Source organism: Sphaerodactylus townsendi, linkage group LG09 (genome assembly GCF_021028975.2).
Source record: "Sphaerodactylus townsendi isolate TG3544 linkage group LG09, MPM_Stown_v2.3, whole genome shotgun sequence".
In the NCBI taxonomy this organism is placed as follows: domain Eukaryota; kingdom Metazoa; phylum Chordata; class Lepidosauria; order Squamata; family Sphaerodactylidae; genus Sphaerodactylus; species Sphaerodactylus townsendi.
The window spans coordinates 31601930-31621372 of record NC_059433.1 but is presented as its reverse complement, the minus strand read 5'-3'; the positions used below and the strand labels follow the sequence as shown (position 1 = coordinate 31621372).

General features: G+C 41.7%; 1 protein-coding gene across 1 annotated transcript in view; it reads right to left on the bottom strand.

Annotated features, from left to right (window-relative positions):
- Positions 1 to 6296: 6296 nt before the first annotated feature.
- Positions 6297 to 19443, bottom strand: part of LOC125439312 (myelin basic protein) — a 138774-nt gene continuing 125627 nt past the window's right edge. The window contains exons 6-9 of the mRNA XM_048508356.1: positions 18063 to 18098; positions 16879 to 16911; positions 14374 to 14496; positions 6297 to 8038 (exon numbers count right to left, since the gene is read on the bottom strand). Of these exons, the coding sequence (XP_048364313.1) occupies positions 7982 to 8038; positions 14374 to 14496; positions 16879 to 16911; positions 18063 to 18098 (249 nt within the window). The 3' untranslated portion in view covers positions 6297 to 7981. The remainder of the gene's footprint in view (positions 8039 to 14373; positions 14497 to 16878; positions 16912 to 18062; positions 18099 to 19443) is intronic.

Sequence of the window (19443 nt, the reverse complement as noted above, 5' to 3'; positions counted from 1 at the left end):
CAGGTGATTTCCTCACTGGTGATTAATCCTGGGATAGTCACTTAAAATATCCAGGTTACCTCAAGATCTCCTCACAGCTGAACCATGGAACACAGATCAGTCCCATTTCTGGCACTCCTCCCCCCACCCCCTTATCACGGGATTTTCCTGGACATGCTTGTGTATGCACCTTTTTGAAAAACAAAACAAAACACTCCAATGGGAACTAATAGGAGATGGGGGCTACACATTTGAGGGTCCATAACTTTGGCCCCCATGAACCAAACTTCACCAAACCTGGTCTCCTAAAGATACTCTGAAATTTTAGTGCTGCTAGCTTAACAATTGCACCCCTGACAGCAGGCACACACACACACCCGGGGCAGGGCTAGATGTCTTCACTAGAAACCTGCTGCAGTGAGGATGTTGGAACCTGGACAAAAAGGTGCCGATTCTTTTGAAACTTGGTTGTATCTAGATTAAATTTTCAGTGGGAATTCGGCCCCAGACTATTCCTTCCTACAATCCCATCCGGAACAGGTGACACCTTAATCTTACTGTCATCATTCTTGCTTGAGTGCTGTTCCGCAATCCTAATGTTAGTGCTGCACCCTCAATATTTGCCCATTGCCTTGGTACATCAGTTTTTGTACACAGCCCTATATTGTTTTGCCTTTCATGTTGAAAGAAGTTTCCTTGTTCTTTGTCCTATTTTAGATCACGAGTGTTTTTTTTTTAGTTGGGTGCTGTGTGGTTTCCGGGCTGTTTTTTTTTTTAATTTTGCAAAAACTCAGATCCAGACCTCAGTCCTTTGTTCTGTTGAAGGCTATACACAGTTGTGATTCCTCATTAGGAAGTCACATTCACTGTCTCTGTTGCTACTTCAGCCTCCACCTGTGAAAACTGTTAAGCCATGCTGTTTGTCGATATGATAGTGCTTAATGAATTGGACTGAAGCAGGGAATCAGGAAATAAACACATTAGGTTCATTTTATCCAAAGAGCAGCCCACCTATGTGCAGGAAAGAGCTACTCCCCAGCCTTTTCTGTAACCCACATGCCAGTTGCCAGGCTCAACTTTTTTGATGGTTGCATCCTGCCATTGGTGTTTTCTGCCCTTTTCCTATAATGTTCCTGTGCCTCCATTCAACCATTCTTTGCTCTGGAGGAAATGGCTCTTCTGGTGCAAGAGAAAGGAGGGATGGTTTTGCCCACTAACTCCTCCTCACTTCCCCTTGTTGCATGATCTTCTTGTTGTGCCTCCTCACCTGGCTTCCACCCCAGCAGCAGCCCTGATCCAGTGGGGAAGAGTCTTTGTGGCTCTGCTTCATTGCTGGTCCTATGCTGATTGGGAAGTCCAGGAGCTAGCCTTCGCAACAGCCAGCTCCTGCAACAGCAGCTAGTCACCTGCTGATGACATTATCAACCAGTGACAAAGAGCAGCAGTCTACTCACACCACAACAGGGAATCTCTGGAAGACTAGTGATAGTCTGGATGAGGAATGATAGTCTAATAGTCTGATAGACTAATGATAGTCTGAATGAGAAAGGGGAAGGGACATATCCTGGCCACATCAGGCTAAAGGCTAGAAAAGGATGGGGGTAGATTACAAGCCAGGAAAAGAGAAACATTCTATTGGCATAATGACACCATAGAATAAATACATAACATCAAAATTGAAAATGGGATGTATTGTCGAAGGCTTTCATGGCCAGGATCACTAGGGGGTTGTGTGATTTCCGGGCTGGATGGCCATGTTCTAGTAGCATTTTCTCCTGACGTTTCGCCTGCATCTGTGGCTGGCATCTTCTGAAGATCCTCTGAAGATGCCAGTCATAGATGCAGGTGAAACATCAGGAGAAAATACTACTAGAACACGGCCATACAGCCTGGAAACCACACAACATCCCCAAAATGAGATGACTGGTGATCTTGTAACCTCATAGCAATTAAAAAGAACTTTGCAACCTTACCAGTGATGTAAGGACAATGATCCACCTGTAGTAATAAAACACATCTTTCCTCTGAGAGGTTACCATACATGGCAAGGAGTGAATAAATACTGGAGCTGGGTAGATTAACATAAAGATCACAATGAAAAAGAACATGTGGGATAGATTCAATACTTTGGTTTCCACAAGGGCACAGTCTTTCTTGAGGCGTTCCCACATATCATGCTCAAAAATCAGGCCAGGGAGAAGGAGAGGGAAGAGGGCTGGGTATAACAGCCCCTACCCACAACCTGATTCTGAAGCCTGGGAAACTTCTCCAGATACAGCACCACAACAGAGGGCAACAGAACTAAATCAATTTCAGGGGCCACTAACAATGGCTTTTTATGCAACTCAGTCCTCTGTCCCCCAGAATTGCCTTTTTGGTACTCACAATCTGCTGAGGAAATTGGAAGTTGGAAAATATCTTGCTCATTAAGTTATAGTATTCAGTTTTAATTCTGGTGTGTGATTGTTTCACCTCTTTTTAAAAGTCTCATGAAAGATATATACACTATGAATAACTGTGAGCATCCTTTCTGCTGGCTACCCCTGCAGTGTAGGCCACCTTGGCCTCATAGGAGCTTGGCTACCCTTTTGGATGAAACAAGACACAACTCTGGCTTCTGTTCATAAGATCTTTACTTTTGTCAGACAATTAACAGCACTCCTGCAAGCTTGAGCCCCTGCACCCCACCAACCTTCTCCCTGCCTCCCTTTTTTGTTTCTCAGGGGGTTGCCTGCACCAGCCTCTTAGCTGCCTGTTGTGCTCTGCCAGACAGGACGGGCTCTTCAGCTTTCCTGGCCCTCCTCTTTGATTGCAGCCTGGTTGAGGCTGTGCTGGCCCTGCCCCACTCTCTGAGGCTGCAAAGGAGTGCTGATTGCAGGTTGGCTAGAGCTATGCTATCTCCTTCTTTTTCTCTGGAACTGCTGAGCCTTGCTCTTATTGCTCAGGCCCTTCGGCCATTTCTCTGCAGTTTCTCCCAGCTTCTGGCTTCCTGGAGGTCTCTGCTGGTGGTGGTAAGTCTGAGGGTGGCGCTGCCAATTGTGGGTTCTCCAGGATCCCTTTGAGGGCAGTTGTGATGAGGAGAGCAGTGGAACAGGCTGGGAGGCAACCCCATCCCTGGATAATGCAAGATGACCCTTGAATGCAAGATGACCCTGTTAAAAATGTGAGGATGTTTTCAGTTCTGTTTTAGTTTAGTGCTGCTTCTCTTAAAAAAGATCGGCAAGGATCAAATGATGGCCAAGTCCGTTGGTATCGCCTCTGTATATCCCGATTCTTTTAAACAAATCCTCATTCTTGTTGAAATGAGTCATATAAATTTTTCTTCCTGATACTGTGAAAGGTATTCGGAACAAGGTCAGAAGACAATCAGTCAAGTAAGGACCTTTGATTTCTTCTAATAATTAAGGTTTTTTCTAGTCCTTTAAGGAGAGCAAGTGATTCAGGGTGCCACCCAGCATTCACTTGGCCCTGTTTTCCTCTTCTCCAGCCCTCTGAGTATTAGAAGAAGAAGAGTTTGGATTTATATCCCCCTTTCTCTCCTGTAGGAGACTCAAAGGGGCTTACAATCTCCTTGCCCTTCCCCCCCCCCCCACAACAAACACCCTGTGAGGTAGGTGGGGCTGAGAGAGCTCCGAGAAGCTGTGACTAGCCCAAGGTCACCCAGCTGGCGTGTGTGGGAGTGTACAGGCTAATCTGAATTCCCCAGAAAAGCCTCCACAACTCAGGTGGCAGAGCGGAGAATCAAACCAGGTTCCTCCAGATTAGATACACGAGCTCTTAACCTCCTATGCCACTGCTGCTCCACGAACTAAGTTAGGGAGAGCTGAGGTTTGAGAAAGCAAAAGTTATAAAGCATGTTTCTTGTTTGACTGATTCAATCGTAACATGGAACTGAAATGCTTTTAACTGTTTTTGAGAGGAACAGCACTCAAGCCTTACCTATCTTCAAAATAGCTAAAACCATGGCTATTCTTTCCCCTCAAAGTAAAATAGTGCAGCTATTCCTTGCTCACACAATGGAGTTTAGCTAAAGTTTTAAAAGACTGAAATCTTGAAAATATTTTTCATGCTCTCCAAACAAATACTAGGGTGGTTTTTTTGAAGAAAAAACCTAGCTGCTTTTCTCACCACAGGGAATTACAAATGTTACAGGGATGGAATACTTTTCCGCTTGTAGAATAACCATTCCACATATTGCTGAGTTTCACATAAAGCATCTGTCACCACACTCTATAAATCCTTTTATATATATTGGCTCACTCCATTGCTTTTTCAAAAGCAGAAGCATTATGCTCTTTCATTTGGCTGATGTTTTCAGCATTTCTAAGCACACTGGATAGATTTGTGCTTTCTCTGAAATGCCTACTCAGTGCATCCTCCAACGCTTTTTTCCTGGATGTCCTGTTTGGGGCCTGATTTACTTGTGCAAGAGAAAGATAATATAAAGCCTCAAATGGAGGAATGCATTGTTTTGTTCTATGTGTTGTTGTTTTTTTAAAAAAACCTTGCAATGGAAAACTAGTATAACAAACAAAAAAAGGTGATAGAAGCTCTGTCCCTGTGTACCAGTTTTCGATTTGCATTGAGGTTTTTATGTGAAGAAGCATCAATACTGAAGTCCACGCTTGCAGTTTGCGGTAGTGCTTATCATTTTACCACAATGTTCTACTCCTTCATTCTTCTACATGTGTAAACCACGCCTCATATTAATGATGAGAGGAGATGTAATATTGTTTTATAACATCCTCAGAATGTTTTAAATGAATCCCTTGTAAAACAATTATTTAGGCTGAAACTGTTTGGTTTCAGTTGTTTGCGATCTATTGACTATATTTTCCATGATTCTCTGTTTCCCTGAACTTCCTCCTTGGTGTCATTTTCTGAGCTCCCTCAGTTCCCCCTTTCCTGTTTATTTGCAGCATTTCTTTGCTCTTTTATTGGGGGGGGGGTGCAATTTTCAAAGCGTAGAGTACACAAGGAGTATAGAATGCAGTATGATGCTGTGAAGCATTGAAGCATCAATTCAACACAGAACTTTAAAAGGGGGTGGATCACATAATGGTAGCCAGGAATCATTTTGAGGGGATGAATGCTGACATCGTTGTAAAGGTGGTGGATTGAAAACATTTTAGAAATGTTTTGTGCAGAAAGGCCAAACACACAGGAAGGTTTGTCTCTTAGTCATAATTACTAAGGTGGTAAACCTGTGTGATGCAGTGGTTACAGCATCAGAGTCACAGGGTTGTTCTCAGGACAAAATGAAAAACCATATATATTCCACGGAGAAATAACAAAAGTGTCAGATATATAGTTGGGTGCTGTATCTTTTCAGACTGAAAGTCGAAGATCACTTTAATGAATGTCCTAGGGCCTTTTCCCACTTACCTTAAGCCCCGCGCTACTTGAGGAGAGTAGCACGGGATCCCCCGGCACTCCCCACGACAGGGGCGGCGACAGCGCAGCGATAAAGAGTCGCAGCTGACCCGCTATCGAAGCCCTCAGCATGCAGTCATCCCCCCAGGCGCTTCTTCTTAAGGGCTGATGACTTCTGCACAGAGTGCAGGGTTGTGGGGATGTCTGGCATTGCATACTGGGATACCCAGCAGCATGCTAGCAGAGCAGCCTTGCAGCATAGGGGGATGGAAGAGAGTGGGGAAAGGCCCCTACATATTTAAAAAACTTCCATGTACATAGAAACTAGGGAAGGGCCAGGCATTTTGTGTGTGTGGAGTGCCATGTATCTATGAACTGACATCAGCAATCTGAAGTGGCACAGTCTTGGCATAACTGTATTACCTTAGTACGAATTAGACCATGATTTACAGTGATAAGGATGAGTTTTGTCCTCTTAAGAAAGCTAATGCTGTTTTTATCAGAAGATACAGGATTTTTGTACAGCATAAATTCTTTCACTCTTCCAGTTTTAAGTTTGATCATTCTGTTTAAAGGTGTAGACTTTGAATGCAGGATAAATCATTTTCATGAATGTCCGTTGACTGCAGTGTGTCGTTTGAGAACCCTGACTTTTTGAACCTGTAAGCAAATTCTAAATACATTTATTTTATGTTTAAATAAATTTGTTGACAATGGCAATCTGTTTTCTAAGGTGTGAAAAAATGTCTATAGCAATCAAAGGTGGGAAGAAAACAATTTTTTTTTAATGTGTCATCTACTTCCTTTCTAATACTATGTAGAGGCTTCATGCAAAACATTAACAATTCAGACATAGGAATGTGAAAGGACTTCATTTCAGTTCTATTGATTTGCATGATCCACCTTGAAGCACACATGGCTTTAAAAAAACTAAATCCTCCAAATTTCATTAAAAGTTGAGTATTTTATTACAATATTGGTTTTTTAGGAGTTGTATTCATACACTTTTAAGAACAATACACTTAAGTGAAACTTACTATTACGTTGTGGAATACACAACTGGATGAGGCTACACATAGAAAAATACACATAGCCAAGAACATAGCTTAAAAGAAGATGTAATAGGTGTCTGTGCTTAACAGTTTTGGTGTTCTGTCTCTAGTGTCTGAGTTTTTCTACCCTCTCATGATTCATTGCTGCATTTTAAAAACGTTGTTTGAAACCTATAGTAGATCTATCACTAACAACAGCATCTATATATCAGTTGGCAATAACATTGATAACTTATGATACGCATTAGCTTAGCTAAGGGTAGGAGCCAACGTAGTCTTAAATATATCAAGCTCAAATAAAACACTGAATGAGTAAAGGGAGGTCACTGAGCGAAAGAACAGGTTGAAGGTTATAGAACAGTGCAATTCAGAAGAGCATTTTTCTTCATGTGGTTTGGGAAACCCAGTTCCACAGAGGTATACCTTAATTCATGTTCCACTGTTAATGCCTTCCTAGCTCTAATTCATTAGTTTTTAATATATAGCTATACTACTTGAAGCCTCATTTACTCTAATGCACTGCATATTGAAACTTGCTGCACTATTAAGTGGACAGCAGGAAATGCTAACTTTAGATGTGCAGTACTCTCTGAAATTTCCTCCCTGAAGAGCTTTCTCTCATTAGACTTTTTTTTAAAAGTAGCTGCAAAGAAGAATATTTGCAGCATGTGCTTGTGTGGAATTTTAGGGATATCCCATTATCCAGGTATTCACATCTTGGGGATTATCCCTCTTTTTCAGGTGTGAAGCTAGTCTAATTCAGATTTGGTATCCTCTTTTCTGTCTCTCAGCCACTCTTTTCCTAATGTGTTGGGTGTGACGATCAATTGGTCATGCACAAAGCATTCCCTCAGAATATTCATAATTCCTTAGGAACATTGCTCTGCCTCAGTGAAACAGTAACAGCTGCCTTCTTCCACATCCCACATACCTTGAACTAATTTAATATACCTTTCTATGACTGCTCATCCTGTTAGGAAAGGAAAAAGAAAACTCTGTGAGAGAAAGAGGTACTTAAAAAAACGACAACAAATGACCCAAACCAAAACCAAAATCAAACAAAAATTTGGATAAACAGTCCTTACAACTTCTGCACATGTTTTTATTTGTTGCTTCTTGGGTTACAGCAAGGGGGTTGATGATTCGTTAATGGCAGTGCTCAAAAAGGTAGACAATTGCATTTTAGGTTGTTACTTGGGGTTTAGTGGGAAAGAACAGAAATATGACAGGGATTTAATGTACGCACTCAGAAATCTAAAGCCCTTTATTCTTTGGGAACACCTTAAGGAAAACTGAGTAAAATGGGGAATTACATTACTTTCCCTAACATATTGCTGCCAGCAAATAAAAACTACATTGCAAGTCTGGGAGAGTTTTTTTTTTCCCCTGTGCTTTTGTTCAATTTTTGGTCAGCATCGCCAATAGAATTTTGTATACTCCTACTGCATACACAACTCAATGGGCATTAACAAATAGATTGTGTTTCTATCTAGGGAATTCTGCAGTTGGTTATTAAATCTTTAAGGCAGCTTAGTTATGAAGCAGAGAACGTCGTCCTTCAGAGATATCTTAGAGCTTCAGCGCCTAGCAATGGGAGAGCCAGACCGGGAACCAGGTCGGGATCCAGATCCTCCCTTTGGAAAAAGAAATGACATGTAATTAATATGAGCATACCATTAATAAAGAGAGTATATGTGTGTCATATGCAATTGTGCTGATCTGTTCATGGAAATAGGTCCTAATTGTTTCTACAGACTATGAATCATTCTGTGGTTCACTGCAGATTTCCAGCCTCCATTGATTTGAATGGGCCTTTTGTTAGAACTGTTTACAAGGCCCTTCAAAATGAATGGAGGATGCACATTTAGCAGTGCTTGCTTAAGTGAGGCCTGGAATTGATTATTGTATCAATACAACATTGTTTTCCTCTAAGACATTTTGTCTTTGTTTCTGGTCAAATTTTTAAATAGCTTGAATGTATTCTAATGAAATGCCACATAAATTTCTATAATTTTCTCGTTCAATGAATGACAGTTTTGACTAAGTTTTTTTTAACGAGCTGATCAAATGTTCTTCAGTGTTGCCGGACATGCCAGAGAAAGTGAGATCGCAAAAGCAAACAACCAAAAAGAAACAAGGATTCTTGGGGATAGCTTGTTTGTGTGTGGGTGAAGCCAATGGTTCCCAAGTTCATAGGGTTGTTAACAAACCTGCACAATTGTGAGTATCCACAGAATGGGTTGGATCCAGCCCCCTACTTACTACAACCCCATTTTTATTTATTTCCTTCCTTTATAGACCACCTGTCTCATTGAGACTTGTGGAAGATAACTCCCAAGTAACCTTTGCCCATGTAGGTCCCATGATCCCTAGTAGAATGTATTGGTATTTGAAAATGACCTTTCTTGTTTGTCACCAGTGGAAAAACTGGTTCCTACCAAATGTCTTTAATGAGAAGGACCAGCTCATTTCTGAGTTTCTACAACTCTCTGATTCACTAGTACGTTCCTGAAAGTAGCAGAAGTAAATCCTTTACCTGTAATTTTCTGCCACACTGAAGAATACTGCAGTTCTGCTTCTCATTCTGGCTAGATCTGATAGAGTTGCGGCCCTGCCATCTACCCACCAACCAGCAGATGTGCAATGGAAAAGAGAAAAGCACCTCAAGCACCACAGCTGGCAGTGAAAAATGATTGTGCTGCTGTGAAGTGGCACTTGCAATGCCAAGGGGGATAGATGGTAGCAACAGAGCAGGTAAGAGCACTTACAAACACTTCCCTGATTCAGAACTGTTAATCATTGTGTTTTGCTGCAGTTACACCCTCCTTAGTACTTTGAAGGTTTAGAAGGGTATAACTGCTGGAGTTGGCTGTGTTTTCTCTCTAAAGATTAGCAGATGCTCAGAGAATTTATTTACTGTATATACTCAAGTATAAGCTGACTTTTTCAGCACATTTTTATGCTGAAAAAGCCCCCCTCAGCTTATACACAAGTCCCACTTACCTGTTCTCCGGTGCCTCATCAGGGAGAGCAGCTCCTTATCTAGGCCCTGCTACGTTGCTCTTAATTTACCTTTTTTCCTTTCCTTACCTCATCTGAATTAACTCCTTCCCTTGCTTCCCCCCACCATCCTCTCCTCCTCTTCACCTCCCTCCCCTCCAAGGCAGATTTACCCAGTAAGGGCCCAGGACCTAAGCAGCCTCAAATGGCCACCAAATCCTTCTCACCGGACAAGGAAGCATTCATCCGCTCGCTGGCGGGTGGCTTCCAAGGGGGCGGACCGGGATAAACCGGTCCTCGCCCAGAAGAAGGCCTGCAGAATGGGCAAGCAAGCCCCGATCAAGACGCATCCTCCAGAGTTGCGTTTTAAAAAAACCGTGGCTGCAGCAACAGGAGGGAGGAGCGAAAAACAAGCCGACGGCCCCAAAATTGGCTGCTGCATTTCCCACCCTAGGCTTATACTCGAGTCAATAAGTTTTCCCAGTTTTTTGAGGTAAAATTAGGTGACTCGGCTTATATTCGGGTCGGCTTACACTCGAGTATATATGTTATTCTTCAGACTTTTAGGCCAGGCTCCTCATATAAGCAAAGAGACCAGAATCAAATATAGTTTAAACTACAACTCTGTGAAGCCAGACTCATTCAAGTTTACAGGTCTCCTGGCACCGAACATTTTTCCTCCTCTTGTATCTGTACCCAGGATCCTCCTGTTTGTTTTTCTTATGTAGTAGTAGGAGTTGTTCGGTTCCTTTCCAACTTCGATACTAATTTTTTTTTAATATGCTCAGCAAGCTTTTGTGCTAACTCCTTTCAATCTTTCTCTGCGCATTTGCAGTCTAAATGGTTTCTGAACCACCCAATTCCATCAATATTAGCCAGCAGATTATAATTATATTTAATGGGCTATTAATTATGTGCTATGAAGTGTTGATTGCTCCGTTGTGCAGACCTTTCAAATCCATTACTTGTCGAAACTGTGCTTTAATTAGCTCTATTTTACGGAGTCGGGGTTTAAAGAAAGATTTGGATAATCTGATAAATGTTTTCTGCAGATGTTCGTGAGAGGTAGTGCTGGAACTGCCATCCAAATCAGCACACCAGGTGAAATCATCTTCAAGGTGTGGGTATTGGCCTTTAAGGCCTTACGCGGCCTGGGACCCTCGTACCTTTGGGACCGCATTACCCCATACGTCTCAGCTCGACCTCTGCGTTCAGCAGAGGCCAATCTACTGGAGATCCCTGGCCCCTCAATGACGCGGCTGGCCTCCACTCGGGCCAGGGCCTTTACGGCTCTGGCGCCGGCCTGGTGGAACACTCTACCACCAGCTGTTCGGGCCCTGCGGGACCTTGGAGAGTTCCGCAGGGCCTGCAAAACCGAGTTGTTCCACCGGGCCTTTGGAGAGGCCAGCCGCTGATGGTGTCTCTGCCCACCCCCCTCTGCTTCCAGGGGTCCCAATACCATCGGGACCCATTATTTTTTCTGGGGAGAGTTGTATATGGGTTTCGTGGGACATTGTTTTAGAACTGTTTTAAATTGTATACAAGTTTTATATATTATATTTATATTGTTCACCGCCCTGAGCCCTTCGGGGATAGGGCAGTATATTAAATCCAATAATAATAATAATAATAATAATAATAATAATAATAATAATAATAATAATAATAATAATAATAATAATAATAATAATAATAATACAATCTGTGAAGAGCAGCAGTACCTTTGAAAGACAATGGAAGCTTCAAGCTGGAGGAAGCCATGCCATGAAAATTCTTAAAGTTAATGGATTGGATCAAACTAAAATGTCCAATTCCATTGGATCCTCATGACTTCAGTTCATTCCTGATGGGAGTTGGTTTCAAGGTTGATTTAGCCTTAAAGGTTGGTAAAATGAGTACCCAACTTGCTGCAGATAAAGTGTAGATGACTTGGGAAGGCCACACTGTAAAAAACACTACCTATACCTACTTCCCTTCCTGCTTTTGGCGCATGGCACAGTAAGCACAACATAACCTTAAAGACATTTTTCTCTTCCAAAGCTTGAAATCTCATTAGAGAGTTATTTAATTTGCTCAAAACATATTTATGTCTGGTTTGAATATTATTTGCTGGAAGAACCACTTGAATTTGGACAAACAGGGAAATGCTCGGAGTCTCTTTACAATGAAAAGAAAGTGCCCTAGAAGTCAGCTTCTGTTAATGGAAGATTCTGTGTAGCATAGCCTTGCTATTAAATGTTAAAACAGCCAGATTTGTACCAGCAGTTTGTTCATAAAGTAACACAAATTGGTCGAATCTCCACTGAGTAATCAAAACTAGATACAACCAGGTTTCAAAATAAACTGCACCTTTTCATCAGGGTTTCAACCTCCCCACTGCAACATGTATTCAGTGAAGACATATAGGCCTATCTCAGGTTCCAGAAATGCAGCAATCCCCACTACCAAGCAATGTCCTTTGTGTGTCTCTCCTGGTTGGCTAGCGTGCCATGTTTGGGGGGGGGGGGCTTTTTCCCCGCAAAAAACATGATCACATCATGACGTTAGAATGGTAACATGTCTACCCCAGCTTTCTGGCTGTTTATCATTTTCTCATGTTCACATGTTTTCTTGCAAGACCGCATGTCTTCTCGTGTTCTCGTGTTTTTGTTAGTGGCTAGTTTTTAAAAGTTTTAAAAGTTCTAAAAAAAGGTGAACAATTAATAGTTTAAGCAGTTCCTCGATCTCCTATGGCAACGGTTGACCGGTTCATGTCTCCTCGCGCACACGCTTGCCGAGACTAAAGGCAAAATTGAAACCCAGGTGAGATTGCATGTGCATCGCTCAGCGCCTGCCGATCGCTAATTGGTTGTTGGCATTTGCATCACGGTCCATGGCGGGAATTTTAAAGAAAGATTAGACCCCCGTTCCTCCCCTCAATACTGGATAGAAAACGTGCTAAGAGGAAAAGTTGTACTTTCAAGCAGGTTCTGCCAGGACGCAGGATAAGGGGGGAAATGAGCTCCAGAAACTGGAAGAATCCCTCTTCATCGCTCAAGCAGTGGGAAGGTATTCCTGATATCTGGTTAGTTCATGTGAGTACCACACAATTAATTGCCACTGGAGAATCGACCATTGTTGGCCAAGGCTCAAACCAGTTAAAACAACACAGTGGCCGATTACCCACCAGCACTCTGGTGAGTGATAGGACCAGGAGCGCATTGAGGCAAGAAATCTTGTCCCAAAGTGCTTCCTCTTTGCAGCACATAGATAGCAAAGGCTCATCAGGGCAAGAACTCTTCCTCTTTGTGACGCACCAAGAGAGGAGATGTGTCAGGACATGATTTCTTGTCCTGACACACTTCCTCTTGCCTTCAGCATGTTTTCTGCAGAGTAAGAGCACTTTTGGCGGACTTTTCATGTCAGAGCAGGGCGAGGTGGGGTAATCGGCCACCAGTGGGTAATCGGCCAGTGACATCTTAAGCACAGTTATATTTTTCTCACCTCATTGACTTCAATGAACTTTTTGCTTGTTTGTGAGACAGTCTGAAGTAATTTGATCAGAGTGCATCCTTTTTAAGAGTATTTAAACCAGTTGAAATCAATTTGACTATACTGACTTAAATTTTACTATTTTTTGTCAACTGGATTACAGGTCAGACTATTTTTCTATAATGTACAATGTCATGAATAATTGCATACATTTCGTTAGAAAGCATACCAATGTATCTTTACTGGTGAGGTTTAGAAAACAGAGGATAGGACTATTATCTATTTAAAATATTTCTGCCTTGCTTTTCTCCTGCCTGTAGGATTAAATTTGCATGCATTTCCATTTCACTTGTTTCGTGTGCAATATTTATTTTAATCGAGATGGGATTTTGTGGCTGCAATTTCCAACACAAACAGAAAATGTTCCTGCATTTCAATTGGGAACAGGTAGCAGATAAAATCTAGCATGGCTCTCTTCTAGAGATGACGTCTCTTCGCTAGATCTTGCTACTGAAAACAATAGCTGGAAGATATTTTATGGGACTAAATAGTAGGCTCACTGATAGGACCAGAATAATTGAACTAGCCAATCTTAACAGCCACTGTATTTGTGTCATGAAAGATACTTTTAGGATTGGGGTGGTGGTGGTGGTGGCGGCGGCAATGAGTTGGTGGTATTTCTTTTCTCTGGCTTCTCCTGGCCTATGTTGTGAAACTCACATTTATGCTGATCTATAACTAGGTTCTCATGAACCCATCTGTCTGTTACTAACACCATCCGATGCCCTGCTTTGGTTACCCACATCTTCTGAGATTAAGTGGGTGACAACCTGGGGGAGGGCCTTTTTGGTCATGGCACCCAAACTCTGGACATCTCTCCCCCAGAAGACTACTTGTCACCTTCTGCTATCATCTTCCACCAGTGGGTCAATACTTCTTTTGTTTCATCTGGCTTTTCCTTAAGTGATCCTTCTTTCCTGCCCTATGCTTTAATTGTGTATGTGTATTTTAGATTTGGTTTTAATCGTTGTTTGATTTTTAATGGCTTTATATATATATTTTTTAAAAAATTATGAATCTGCTAGCCTCCTTGGTGGCCTTGGTGAGGGTAGAAAGACAGGGTATAAATTTTGTAAATCAAGAAAAAATTCTGTATGCATGGCACACTGGCTCGCTCTTCATGCAAGAACACGTCATCTGATGGAGTAAATGTACCTAAGAAACTATGTAGGGGGCTATTGCTGATAGCACAGGAGGAAAAATGGATGAACTGAGCTATATTAACAGACTTCCATATACCATACAGGTTCTGCAGCCAGAACAAACTTTTGTTTTATAGACAGTATTGCTGATCTTCAGGATGACTGCTTAAAGTTTTTTCCTCATATCCTGTAGATATTAAGTCAGTGCAATCCTTGGTGATCAGATAGCTAAAAACAGCTTTTCCCTCCTCCCGTCACAATAAGTTCTTGCTTACTGCATCTTTCAAATACTTTACCAGTCTAAAGAGTTTAGACAGTGTGCCCTGGCCATCGTGGTAGTATCCCTTGTGTCCCTTGTGAGCATATTTATGCTCATAGTATCTGCCACTTCCATATCCATGCCTTGGAGATTCACCACCCTGCAAACACGAAATTGCACAATTAGTTACATTTTAGCCACCTGCATAATTGAGCAATAGGAGACAGGCAGAATGGGGATATCCTCCAGCGCTGGAAGAAAATATCATCTGGTAGCAACAAAATGCATGGATAGGGAGGTTAAACATATAGACCAGGTAGATGAGACTAAATTTGGTTCAGTTTCAAAGTTATTCAGTATGTTAAGAGTATCCTACTATGTATCTTGCCATATATACTTGGAAATTGCCCAACATGATGATTCTGAATAAATAATTATGGGATAACCAATGCAACCTGTTTCATGCATTCAGGCTATCAAATGAGCAGAGCTATAATCATGCAACGAACTGATACAACAGTATAGTATAGGAAAGCATAAACAAAAGAAGGGAACAAGCCTAAGCTGGTCTACTCAGAAGAAAGACCAATTTATTCAATAGGGGTTACTTCTGGGAAATTTTCTCAGGATTACAATCTTCGATTTACATTTTCAAGTATTTACCCCTCTAAGTTTTTACCAAATGCTATTTAAGGCAATCTGAAGGGGGTATTTTTTGTGTATTTTATAGAACAAGTACTTACACTTCAGAGTTGTCCACTTCTCGAAAAGCAGTGTTAAAAAAATGAGACAAAGCATAAACATCTGAAGAGATGCTCAAATGTTGTTGTGCTCAATCACTTCAAAGTACTGTCGAAGGCTTTCACGGCTGGATTCAAGCGGTTGTTGTGGGCTTTCCAGGCTCTGTGGCCGTGGTCTGGTGTGAAAACTGACTTAAGCACACTAGAGGACAAAGTGATATTCTGTTTTTCAAAAGTGTGTTTTGAACCACAATGGTAATTAAAGTAGCCTGAGTCATTATTCACTATAAAAATGGCTCAGCTTTACCCATACGTTTATATATAATGACACTCTTAAAGGACAAATGGCTTATTAGGGTTGTGCACCTGGCCAGCCTGCTGAGGCTGCCAAACCTTTTTGTTGCTTCCCAGTATGGAACTGGCAGTATGGACTCATGAGCAGAGTTGTGCTCTGTGAAGCCTAGTGGCTTCAATGGACTTTCAAAGGTGTAACTCCGTTTAAGATTGCACTGTAAGTTTACTAAGAACTGGCTTGGGGCCATCCAAACATTTCACTGAAACTGCTGGCAAATGCTCCTTCCTGGACTAAAAACATGATGTAGTGGTCTCATCAGAAAGGTACTCTGTAAGTCTTTCACAGACTCCTCTTGAGTTATTAGTTTCTAAATGCTCATTGGACTTATTGTTATTTCCCCAAAGCAGCATTTCACTTGTCAATAGGACAATGACAAACTCAACTGCCTTTAGTGAAGAAAGAACTAGTGAAAACTTGACCTTGCTGCAAATTGTTAGTAAAAACTGGGCCAGTTGATTCAAGTTGGTTTGGAAGCTGCCATGAGCAATCAAATTGGTTCAGTTTATTACTTGTAAGTATAAAAAACAAAATAGAACACATGGAGAAGCACAGTAGGGCATCTGTACTTTAAATTTGAACAGTATCCCAAGTCCTGTAGCAGAATAGTTTCTAGAAGCTTCAAAAATATTATTTTCTCTAAGCAAATTCTGAGCGGACAACTTTCTTCTTAGGGCTGATTTTTGCATGCTGAGAACTTCAAAAAGAATCCTCTTGTAATGTATCTTTTATTTCGTCAGAGTTTGCACATACATAGGGGAGATATCGCCTTCAATTTTAAATTTTCCTTCTTTCTTCACACCTTTCCATTCTTGGCAAACACAATCGACAGCTGTTCACATTTCTTCCAGTCTTGGACTATGACCTATATTCTAGTACTGATATTTGCAAATCATATTGAGCGCAGAAAAAAGTAGTACAGAATAAAGAACTAAACAATGATAGTTTGGAGTCTGCTTTAGGCCTACCGAATTTAGCAAAGTTGTTGCTTCTAAGCAGGCACTTTCAAGAATCCAGAAAGGCCTGGGCCACTTGTGTAGGCTCAGTAATCAGTAGGAGCATACTTCTTAGCCAGTAAATTACCATACTAGGCAAAACTGAATTTTTTTGCAATTATTTCAGTGTTTCCACCACCATCACCCACCCAGATATAAGTAGCCTTAAACGAAAGAGGCAGATATTTCATGCAGTGCAGTTGCTTTGTTTGTGCGCAGGTGAAATACATTTTAATTACACTGTAAGCTTCCAGAGGCTTCTGGATAAAAGCAAGCAACAAAACCACAGGCATAAACAAATTGCTTAGGAGCCAGGCATGAATCAGAGGGAATAAAGCAAACAAAGTTAAAGTCAAAACATGAATGTCGGGATTCTGCAGTGCTGGAAAGGTAAGGTACCATTTGGGCCTAGGCAAAACAAAATGGCTGCAAGGGAAAGCATGTTCATCACCTACCCAGCTAAATCTGCTGAAGGATAATCCTCTCCCCTGTGCATATAAGAAACAGAAACAGTGACAAGGTGACCATCGTGGAGCAAAAAGGCACTGAGGGCGTACAAGAGGTGAGAGAAATTATCTCTGTTAACAATGAACTACGATTGGTCAAGCAAGTTTAAATAACGGAACATACATGATTTGGTTATGAGTTTTGAGACCAGTGGCATACTGGGGTGGGGGTGGGTGGGGAAGGGGGGACAGAGGGGGCTGACATTTCACATGCCACTTGTGAGTGTCACATGGGGTGTGCATTGGGCCAACCCTCCCTCCCAACACCTTACAATATTGCATTTCCATGTGTTCAGCTTAAGCAACCTGCAGGAAAGCAGAGAGTATTGGAAGGTGTTTAATGACTGGAAGATGTTTAATGACTGACTTCTTAAAAATAACCTGGAGAATGTGAGGTTTTGGCTTTACCTCTAACCATATGATTTACAGTGACTCCAGCAAGGAGCTTTCAAGGCAAGTGAGAAGCAGAGGTGGTTTGCCACTGACGTCCTCTGCAGAGCTTTCATCCAACTATGAGCCTTGCTTAGCTTCTGAGATCCAAAGAGATCAGGCTATACCATGCCACCTTCTCTCCTGAAGCAACAGCACAGTTTATTTTATTATAAACCTCAATGTAAATGTATTGTAAACTTCATTGTAAATGTAGGTTTATGTTTAAGCCAAGTGCTGGAAGGAAGGTAACAGGATATGGCTTGATCTCTTCAGGTCTTGGAAGCTAAGCAGTGTCAGTACTTGGAAGGGAGTCCTCCACGGAAGACCCTGCAGAGAAAGGCAATAACAAACCACCTCTGCTTCTCACTTGCCTTGAAAGCTCTTTGTTGGGATCACCATAAGTGAACTGTGACTTTTTGAACCAGATACTTTAAGACTGGTTGCTGGGAGAGAGTGTTTACATTGTGCAGCCATTTTTTGGAAAGGGTTTCAAAGTATTTCCAGTATAGGGTATCTTTCTGTATAATAGAGTTATGCCCCAGCATCTCACATGTTTAACCCAAGCACATATGAATTATTTCCTTTTCTCAAGCTCTCACATTATTGTGGTGTTAGACTCAGGTAATGAATTACTCTCTGGTTTAGCACACATTGATTATCCATAATGACAATTAATGTCGGATTTTCTCGGAGATGCTTACCTTTGCCTGCATAGGAGGATATGATCTTGGTGACACCTGAAAAGCAACATAGAATGGTAATTAAAAATAATTGGCTGAATATTCATAAGGATCTTTTCACTGCACTCTGGAAGTTAGATCCAGTCCCTCTGACCTTTTCTTCATTAAGAATGCTTCTTAGCTGCTTATTAACAGAAGGCATTTTAACAGAAACGGATCATTGGGGGAAGTGCCAAAGTTCAAATTGTGGTAACTTGCAAAACAATTTAAAACATTTTCATAATATAAATGAATGCAAAACAGAGAAAGTCAACTGAATGCCCTTCAGTTCAGTGACCATTCATTATCTATACAAAACTTTCCAAATGTGAGCATTGTTACAATCCTTATAAATTACAGTAACTTTGTGCGATGCTGTTCCACCCCCATCCAGTGGCAGAGTTAATGGCTGAGATCAGGCTTACTGAACATTATGGATGCTATTAGCTGGTATAAATTTGCATGCTACGAAAACAGTGGTCCTCCTCCTCTCACCACACATAAACATGTCGAAGGAGAACAGGGCAGCATTCTCCCTTCCATCTCGTCCTCCACCTTGGGAGGTAGCTTAAGTTAAGTGAGAGTGAGTGGTCCAAGGTCATCCTATGAACTGAATGGCAGTATGAAAATTTGAATCCAGGCCTCCCTAAATCTAAATACTACACCACACTGGTCTGTTCCACACAGCTTTTTTCTCAAGACATCCTCAGGATGCCTTATTTCAACTTTTTTTGGAAACGCTTTGAAGTCCACCTTTTTTCTTAAGGTGCCTGCAAGATGTCCCCTGCCTGGCTGTGTGGAATGCAGAGCTCAGGTGATGCCTTATTTTTTCCGCTTGACCATTTTGCTCTCTGGTCAGTTTCACCCTCTGCTTGTGCCCAACATTTTGTGTGCAGCTAAAGGGATTCTCCCTGCCTCCATTTGCTGAAGGTTACCCCAGGGCATTTGCTCTGCAGGCTCCGATCCTGGTTGCCTTTTCAGCCCCCAAAGTCCAGAGTTGAACTCAGCTTGTCCTGCTGAATCTGACAATATATAGTTTTCCTATTTTTTTAATTTTAGAGGAGATATCTTTGTAATTATGCAGACACGCATTCAGAGGACTATTTAACCTCCTATTGGGTTGACCAGCCCTCTGCAGGCCATCCTAAGATGGTCCATGGAGGGCAGGTCTAACCAGCTTTTCAATGGGAGGTAAAACAGTCTTCCAAGCAGCTAAGATTCTCTTATGCGTGTATGCATAAAACTTTTTTAAAATAGGAAAAGTATATATTTCTGGAATTGGCTGAGTACAGCTATGTAGTTTTTTGGGCTGAAAAGGCATCCAGGACAGGATCCTGAAGAGCAGATATCCTGGGGCAACCTT